General features: G+C 33.1%; 2 protein-coding genes across 2 annotated transcripts; one reads left to right on the top strand and one right to left on the bottom strand.

Moving 5' to 3' along the window:
• The first annotated feature begins 545 nt into the window (after window positions 1-545).
• On the top strand, window positions 546-1,492 carry LOC21398145. Its single transcript, XM_010112846.2, has 2 exons — window positions 546-1,021; window positions 1,172-1,492. Exon 1 carries the CDS (start codon window positions 630-632, stop codon window positions 1,002-1,004), a length of 375 nt encoding a protein of 124 aa, XP_010111148.1. The 5' UTR covers window positions 546-629; the 3' UTR covers window positions 1,005-1,021; window positions 1,172-1,492.
• A 540-nt stretch (window positions 1,493-2,032) lies between these two features.
• On the bottom strand, window positions 2,033-4,433 carry LOC21398144 (ras-related protein RABA1f). The gene is made up of 2 exons (XM_010112845.2): window positions 3,979-4,433; window positions 2,033-2,799 (listed from the first exon to the last, which is right to left on the bottom strand). The coding sequence occupies exons 1-2, from the start codon at window positions 4,197-4,199 to the stop codon at window positions 2,367-2,369; spliced, it is 654 nt and encodes a 217-aa protein (XP_010111147.1). The 5' UTR covers window positions 4,200-4,433; the 3' UTR covers window positions 2,033-2,366.
• Between the last annotated feature and the right edge of the window lie 5,353 nt (window positions 4,434-9,786).

Genomic DNA, 9,786 nt, shown 5'->3' with positions numbered 1-9,786 from the left:
AAAATTGTATACTTTTATTTAGTTTTTTATATATTAAAAATAACTTAAAATTCATAACACACTAAATTACAATAACATCCGTTGAAATTAAGCAAATAATAGTATAAGATTTTGAGTATAACTATCATGATATCACAAGTTCATAATAAAATTTAAAATATGAAATGAAAAATATATGTATTTTTTAGTTTTTTACGAGTTTCGTGTCGTGTTCGGGTTAGGCGGGTCCAACCTGAAATTGACCCGTGTTTTTCGTGTCAATTTCAGGTCGATTCAATTCTGACCTGAACATCTTTTTTCTCAATCCTAACTCGTAAAATTTATATTATTTTCGAGTCGTGTCATCATGCCGTGACCCATATTGCCAACATTAGGTTAAATATCCCATTTTTGTTTTGATGAGTAGCAGGGAGGAAACTGAAAGATACGAGTCGCTTTATTAATTTTTTTAAAATTTCTTTAAAACCCGCGAGGAGGCCACGTGGCACTATTTGACACGTGTCAATCTGTAATCGTATATAAGATTAAGCATATAAACGCAGTGGGGTTCTTCACAAGACACACTCATTTGACCCTGAAGACCCAATTCATTCGAAAGCAAAGGATTTTAGATTCTCTGCAAAGGAAAGATGAGTAAGCCCCAAAACCCCGATCTTCCCCAGAAGCAGAACCTTCCTTCTTCTTCTTCGTCGTCGTCGTCTCTCAATAAGATACCTAGCGAGGCCAACGGGAGTTTCTCAGGGCAAAAAATCCGCTACCCGAACCTTCCGGACCCGGCGAATCCTGACCCGGCGACGCTCCGGGAGCATTGGAGGTTCGCCATCCGGCAGTACAGCCGTTGGTACTCCCAAGCCTGGGGCACCGCCATTCTCGCCGGTCTCTCCTTCTTCGCCCTCGGCTGGATCATCAAGGGCTCCAATCCTCTTCCCTCTTTTCGCGGCGACAATCCACCTTCTTCTTCTTCTTCTTCTGGTTCCAATTCCTCCGATGAAGCCAAACGATGACAATTTTCCCTTACTCGGTGAGTTTCTTTTTCCTGTTGTTTTGTAAAATTTTCCTGAGTTCTGAGCTCAAGTTTGAGAATTGATTAACAGAATAGAGTCGAATTGGATTGATATTAGGGAAATGCTTAGCTTAGGATGTTTGATCCTTAATCGTTCTTTGTGATCAGCATTGCCACGGCTTATGTGAGGAGATTGAAGATGGGGATAGATAGGCCGCCATCGGTGAAGAAGAAGAAGAAGAAGAAGAAGACGACGAAGAAGATACGCCGTTGAATCAACAAGTCTCTCGCCTGAACAAAATCCAGCTGCTTTTTGGTTTTACTACGTGTTTATGTTATTATAAAAGCTTATACATAGTTTGTTTGTATATGCGTGAGTTACCTTGGAAAATGTTCTGAATGTATTTGTTATAAAATCTTCTTCTTTGCTTGAAGAAAGTGGTGATTTGACCACAACTGTAAATCACCCATCCTATACAATTTTGGTTAGTTTTTTCTTCTACCACACAAACTTCTAGAGATCTCTGGCTGCGGACGAGTTGTAGCTTAAAATTAGCATATGCCAGAAGTAGCAAACCAACTAGTTTGCACAAATTAAGGAAAAAGAAAAACGGAACCAAGACGACGTTTGTTTTAAGAATTATGCCTTATTTTAAGAGTTTTGCCTAGTTTAAGATTTATGATTTTTAGTTCGGTTACAGTATTTTTCTCTTAAAAAAAATTAAATTTTAAAAATCAGAATCACGAATCATAAAACTCATCAATCAAACGTCACCTAAGTTTACTAAGTGCTAGTCCAAAGAGAAAATCGCAGTTTAACAAACTCTGCTGCAAAAGTGTTTCTTTGGCCAACATGCACGATGAAATTCATTTAAATGTCTCTTATAGACTAACCCCAATATACGGAGTGCGTAAAATTGATATTTTGTTTAACATACTTACTAATCAAGTTGGAGAAAAAGTGCCAAAGTGGTGTCTTACTGTTGCATATAGAATAAACAGAGCACAAACATGACTTGCAATGATTTATAGCAAAGTTGATCATTCCACTTGAAAATGTCGAACTAAAAAACAAACTTACTTCTATAAAAACTGAAATAAACATAATGAGATAGTAAAAAGCTATTACACAGTGGAGGATGAGTTCAAAACGAATGAAAGAAAGAACATGAAACGTTTTCAGAATCCTATCTTTCGGCTACAAGATAGACGAGTTTCCAAGTACCCAAAGCAAAATGTTCAAACTACAAGCAGCTAATTCTGTTGACAAAAGCCTTTCCCAGGAATCAGGTCGACCTCTATATAAACATGACCAGAGCATGGTCTTCAAAAACCACATCTTTTAACCTTGTGGATCACAAAATTAAGCAGAGCAACATCCGACTTTTTTCACAGCTGATACATCATCCTTGGTTCCAACATTGATGGTCTGTCCTTTGGGCAAGGCTGCTGGGTCCTCCCCAATATCGAGGGCTTTCCTGCTTACCACGCGATAGATTTGGGTCAAAACTTCTGTGAAGGAATTCTCGACATTCATGGACTCGAGGGCAGATGTCTCCATGAAGAAGGTGTTCTCCTTCTCAGCAAAAGATTTGGCATCTTCAGTCGAAACTGCTCTCAGGTGGCGCAGATCGGCCTTGTTTCCGACGAGCATGATCACGATGTTGGCATCCGTGTGATCCCTAAGCTCCTTGAGCCATCTCTCCACATTCTCAAATGTGACATGACGGGTAACATCATAGACTAATAGAGCGCCAACAGCACCGCGGTAGTATGCGCTAGTGATTGCACGATACCTTCAAAGACAAACAATTTATTGAAATGAGATGTTTTCGAAAAACCAGGGATGGGAATTGGAAAAACCCTCCCTCTCTCCCATTCCTGTATTCCTGCTTCTGTATAGATCACCACTTCCTTGGTTTCTAAGGTCCTTGGTTGCAGTGAAATTACACAACTCAAATTTTAGGACCATCCCTATATGGAAATATACACGACTCCATGCAAACCCATAAGAAATAATGCAAAACGCTAGTTTACTAACATACAAAAACAAGGCTTAGATGCCCAATGCATAAAATGGAGGCATATTTAAGCCTTATAGTAAAAAAAAAAAAAAAAAATGCTCACAAATAAAACAATAGAAATAGAAACATACGAGCCTTTTTTTAATGGAAAAGCATATGAACTAACATATAAGGAAGAGTGTGTTTTCTATCTCATGTTATTTCTGTCAATCATTTCCTCTTTCTCATCCCAATTTTTATCTGAACAAAAGAAGTTCGGAACTCAGCCGTATATAAGCCAACTGCTCTTATCATTAGATTGCCAGATTTGCTAGAAACTTAAGACAAAGAATAAAAGGCAAATCTCTCTAAAGAAACAATAAGCTTTCAAAAATTAAATGAACAATTATATTATAACAATTATAAGCTATCAAAAATGAACAATAAGCTAATCAATATTGATTTTTGATATATCACCAACAAGTTCTGCTGTAGAATTCCTAACAAATTTGCAGACTTTTTAAGTCATTGCATAACTATTATTTCCTAACAATGAGCCACAAACATCAAACCACAAATAAAATTCCAAGTATTATTGTTCTATTATTGCACCACATAAATCAACGATAATCCATTGATAAACTAGACTTGAGAAATCCAATCAGAGCCACCAAAACGCAATTTTCATATTCAATTAGAAGCGATCCGAATTGAATCACAATGATAAATTCAGAAACCGAAATCGACTAACAATCAAACGGCTCAAATTTCTCAACACACTAACAAATACCGACCTATCGTTATCTGATCAGTTTTAAAAACGAAAGAAAGAAAAAAAAAAACGAATCTTTGCAATACTCGCATGAATATCACCGTCCAACAAACATGAGAGCACAGATCGAAAATGCAATCTGATCGATCCAAAAAAAAAAATCAAGACGAAAAAAGAGGAAGAATCGAACGGATCCGAACCTTTCTTGGCCGGCAGTGTCCCAAATTTGGGCCTTGACAACCTTATCGTCGACTTTAATGCTCCTGGTGGCAAATTCGACTCCGATTGTGGATTTCGATTCGAGGCTGAACTCGTTCCTGGTGAATCTGGACAAGAGGTTCGATTTCCCAACCCCCGAGTCTCCGATCAGAACCACCTTGAACAGGTAATCGTAATCATCGTCCGTTCTGTACGCCCCCATGTCTCAGCGCAATCACTGTTTTTCTCCCGAGGGTGTTTGGCGCGGTGGAAAATCAGAGAGAAAATTGTCTCCACGAAATCTTCTCTTTATATATTTACTTATTTTTTTCTGGCAATAAATGAAGGTAATTTGGGGTTTAAAATTTAAAGAGCTTAGTTATTATTGGTATTCGTTAAAAAGATGAGAGAAAATGTAAAGAAAGAGGAGAGAGGATGTGAGGAGCTGAGGAAGGGGCGAAGTGGAAATATGGGGGATTTTTGATTTTTTATTTTTTTTAAGGTTGGCAAATTATTGGTTTTTTGTTTACAAAGTACAAACAAAACAACTTTACGGTCTTAATGTGGTTGCCAGACAAATAAACTAATCATTTTCACATTGGACTTTTCCATTAAAAAAAAAAAAAGCAATAGACACTATCTAATTTATAAACAATATAAAAGTAACGCGTAAAATCGAAACTTCCAAAGAAAAAATAAAATAAAAAAGACATTTCTAATCCTTTCAAATAAGTCTTTCCATTCATTCTCAGCAACTCAAATATATATATATATATATACACACACATTCATACATATTAGATATTGTGTACGTTTTGAAGATTTTCATTTTCTTCTATTATAACAAGTCAAAAATTCTCATAAATTTTCCGAGTGATTTTTATGACTTTGAAACAAAGAATTACATTGAAAAGTCATGCATAAACTTTAATCATGTATAACATGTGATAAAATAGTATTCTAAAATTTTTGTATTGCTCTTTTATTTTTCTCGTTTGTATTAAGTTTAATATTGTAACTGAATTCAATTACTTTAATGTAGCTTTTATTTTTCTCGTTTGTATTAAGTTTAATATTGTAACTGAATTCAATAACTTTAATGTCGTAACTGAGGGTTTGTTCTTTTAGAGTTTAACTTGAGTATAATTTTTGAGTTGAATTTGAGTTATAACTTGAGGTTGTGTTTGGTTGTGTACATTTGAGTTACGGTTTGAGATAAGAATCTTTTTGAGTTTGTGTTTGAGTGAGTCAAAACTTGAATTTATATTTAGATAGTATTTTAATAAAAACTCAATGCTGATGAAAAATTTTAATAGGGTATATGGGTCGGATTTTATTCGTCTTTTCGTTGTCAACGCATAGAAAAAAAATCATCTTAATCAGAATTAAAACGAAAAAGTTATAGCATTTTTAAGAATAGAAAAAATAATGTTCATTAATTTGAGTTCGAGTTTCTGAACTCGAGTTGAAGAGAAAACTTGAACTCGAGTTTTAGTCCTAAACTCGAGTTTAAACTTAAAAGAACATGAACTCAAATAAAGTTGTAACTTGAGTTGCATTTTTTTGAGTTTTTCACTCAAAAGAACAAGCCCTAAATTTTTCATTTTCATTCACCGAAATGAAACTCTATATAATTTTCCTTTTACCAGCTTAATATAAATTCAAAATTGAGATAACCAGTTTAGAAATGAAAAAACACAAGCTATTAAAAAGGCATTATTCAGTACGCTAATATACTAATAGGTTAAGTAATCTGTTCATCAGATTTGCATAAAAACACGTAAAAATTAAAAAGCACGCATATTTAACAAATAGAAAAACTTGATACGCCAAATATACTAGAGAATCTCCCTTCAAATTTTATAGAGTAATTAATTTTCATCTACTTTGTATTTAATACCACAATAATAGCGTTTCACTTGCATCAAGAAAAGACAACGTAGACGTAGTTAAAAGAAAACTACTGCTAAGATTGGTAGTAGCTCTCAATCTTATTTCCTTTTTTCTGTTCCCCCAAATAAGCACAATCCTCAAAGCCCCCACAATATAAGCCGAAAAATTACCATATCTGGTTTGTTTGTGTCATCCACAGCCACTCAATCTATCAACTACGCATTTCAAGCCAAATAATAATAATAATAACAACAAGATAAAATAAAATAAAATCTATCAACTGGCCACAAATGTATATATATATATATATATATACACACACACACATAAATATATTATATATATCTTCTCATCATATCTCCGATCAGCAAACTTTGTAAATAAGTTCATCTTTTTTATTGCATTTAACTAATCAGATCAAAAGTAGTTAGTCCCCACTGCAATGTATGGCCACTGTACAAGTCGTCAAACCAAAATCCCATGCAAAATAACCAACCAAGACCCAACTGAAATAATTTTGTCCTTATTTTATGATTTAATATTATTCAAGTGAAATATTGTACAAATATATATATATATATATATATTTTGTTTGGTTGAACGTTGTTCCCTCCAGACCAACCACCAATACTTGGTTGAACGTTGTTCCAGATTCCAATCACCAATACTACTAATTTCTTTCTTTCTTTGGGTTAAATTGTTTTAGCTTGCGAATTATAAGCCTCTAACATTTAAAACGTCTCAAATGAATCCATGATCTATCAAAATGTTTCAAATTAGTCATTCGTTCATATAAGTTGTAGAGTTAGATTGTAAAAAGCACAACCTTTTTCTTAACAATCGTGCACATCTTAACATGTAAAATTAATCAAAAAATTAACTCTCATGAAGCAGCACATGGCCCTCACACATATATATTTTTTTGTCTTTCGTCAAGATTTCAAAATTCGAATGGGTATAAAAATTAATTTAGAACAATTTGATATCTCAGGATTCTTAGACGTACGTTTTAAAAGTCGTGTGCCACGCAAAATAAAAATTCATGCATTGCATGGCGTGCCTATCATGAGGCTCTTCCAACGAAGGTTAAAATTAATGTGGACGCTCCTCTTAAGATATCCATTTACGTTTTGCTGGGGCTGTGTTCTACATGCTGCTGCTATACGCTTTGATGCATGGCACTTATTCTCCAGCTCATGATATAATTGCTGAGTGTCTTGCCGTGCAAGAAGGGATTAAACTGATTACTAGGCGAGGCGGCTTTCGTAATTGGGTGATCGAGACTGATGCTATCAACCTGGTTAATGCTATCCTTTTCCAGTTTCGAGTGCTGCAGAAGCGTCGAATATTAGATGACATTCGAGTTGCTGACCATGTTTGGATTTGGTTTTGTTTTTATTTTTCACATTTTTTGAGAAAAAAAATGAAAATGGAAGAAAAACGGTGTTTGGTATAATTAATGACAAAAAACGAAAATGAAAACGATTTTTTGGTTTAGTGTAAAATAGGAGAGAAATAAAAAACGACTTTTAGTTGTTTTTCATTTTTTGTTTCTGTTTTTTCCTCCATCGAGCATAGAGTGAGACATTAATGAATTTTTTATACTGAAAATAATCTTTTGATAAAACTACCAAAAATATTTTTAAAAATAATTTATGTCTGAGATTAAAAATATTTTTATTTTCATTTACATATAAAAAATAAAATTATTTTAGAACGAGTTTTAAACGTATCCGCTATTTTTCATACTAATAATGGCTCAGTTTGCTACATTTTCCGTTAAGGGAATCCGGTAGCCCACTGTTTGGTAAATTTTGCGTGTTTGTAAGTTCATGATTATGTTTAGTTTGATTGTTTGCCTGACTGTATTAGTCCGTTTGTTCTTGCTGATTTAGCAATTGAATAATAAAATCATTAGTTTAAAAAAAGAAAAAAAGAAAAAAAGAAAGAAAAAGATGCAAACGCTTTTTTTTTTTTTTTTCCCTCTCCTGTCATGAAATACTTTGATTAGCGGGCAATGCCCTAAAACTGTGTAATAGCATTTAGCATTGTAGCTTTAAAAAGAAAATTAGAAATTTAGAACTCTCAAAATAATAATTTATTTATGGAAAATAGTAAGAAATATGTCAATATGAAAAGTTTAAGTATATAAGTCAACTTTTAGTTATAGAAATTAATATGTCATAACTTGTCAAGTTATGATTCATAACCAGATAAGTTGTGGACAAACTTGTCAAGTTATGGTTTATAACCAGCCAAGTTATGGACAAAAACTTGGAATAACTTGTCAAGTTATGGTTCATAACCAGACAAATTATGGACGAAAACAGTGATTTGACATATTTATTAACTTATGTAAACTATTAACCTATTAATTTTAATCCATTTCAAGTCTTGGCCTATTTCTCTCTTTCTCTCTTTATTTATTTGTTTATATGAACCCGCAAATCTTCTTTCTAGTCCATACGATATGATATAAAGAATATAAAAACAGATATCATGAGAAAATTGACGGTGTCTATGAGCGTTGACGCTTTGTAAAGATCTATCAACATAGGTGAATTCAGTCTTCAACTTTGATGTGCAGCCTATTTCGATTGACAAGTTCATGCATATTCATTTCTAATATTATTTGTTTTTCGTTAAAGTTTGTATATAAAGAATTGTATGAATTAAAATGAAGGAATATCAATTGCGAGGCAGTTAGCTTGTATAAACACACAATACAAAATCTTCTCCAAGGTTGGACAATGCCACAGTGTAGGGGTTTTATTTTTAAGTTCTTTCTGAAATATCACTGGCTGTATTATATCAGGTTATTAGACCTCTGTGTCGGTGGAAGACTATTAGGTTATCGAGAGTAACCTGCTGTGATATTGAAGATAGTTTGCTATGATACTGAAGATCCTCTATCACGTTACTAGACATTCTGGTTGCTACCTCGCTACCACAACGTCTCACTCAAAGACTAAAGAATTAATAATAACAATAATAACAATAATAACAATAAAGAACAGAAGTATATTTGTCAACACACCAGACATCGTGAAATATGGTATTTTTACAAGAATTTTATACGTGCACCAAAAATTAACTCGAGGGTAACAACGTATATGGTTCACAGATGCAGTCCATTTTCTTTCATGAAAAAATTTTAGTACTTTTTACTCTTTAAACTTTAGCTCGTAATTTATTTCAGGAAAATTTTTAAAAACTCCATTAATAAAGTAATATTATTTTATTTTTGTCACTGGTGTTAAATTTATCTTATGTCACTAATAATCTGCAGGTTATCTTTTAATAACCTACATTTTTTCATAATTGTAGATTATCTTTCGTAACCTGCAGGCGACGAAATAATTTACAGGTTATCTTTCGTAATCTACGGAGTATCTTACGCAACCTGCAGATTATCACTTCGTATCCTGTAAGTTATTTTCTATAATAACATTAAAATTTGGTATAGTAGCATAATTAATAAAATTAAAAAAAATAATAGTTAAACTTAAAATTTTCTCAACTTTTGCATTAAACTACCCTTAAATTTAACAAAATGTGGTGTACAAGGACGTTTCTGTTTAGATTTTAACAATCGATATCAATTGGTAGCGTTCTGCATCACTTATTACGTTATGTACATACGTCCAAAGCGAGACTTGTCAAAGTTAAACACTTGCTTTTACTTCTCGATACTGTTAAAAGATAAAATATTTAAGTCTCACATTATTTAACTATAACTATAATTACAGTGATATAAAAATATTAAATTACTTTACTTAAATATATTAAACTTTTAAAATAAAAATATAATACTTTATAAAGTATAATTCTTCTCTCCCACTTTTCTTCTCATCTCTCCTCAAAACACTAATAAATACAAGGACTGTCTGTGCCAACTGCCAAGTTCCCTTCTCGAA

The sequence above is a fragment of the Morus notabilis genome, unplaced genomic scaffold, assembly GCF_000414095.1.
Source record: "Morus notabilis unplaced genomic scaffold, ASM41409v2 Scaffold744, whole genome shotgun sequence".
NCBI lineage: Eukaryota > Viridiplantae > Streptophyta > Magnoliopsida > Rosales > Moraceae > Morus > Morus notabilis.
This window is presented reverse-complemented; position numbering and strand designations above follow the sequence as displayed.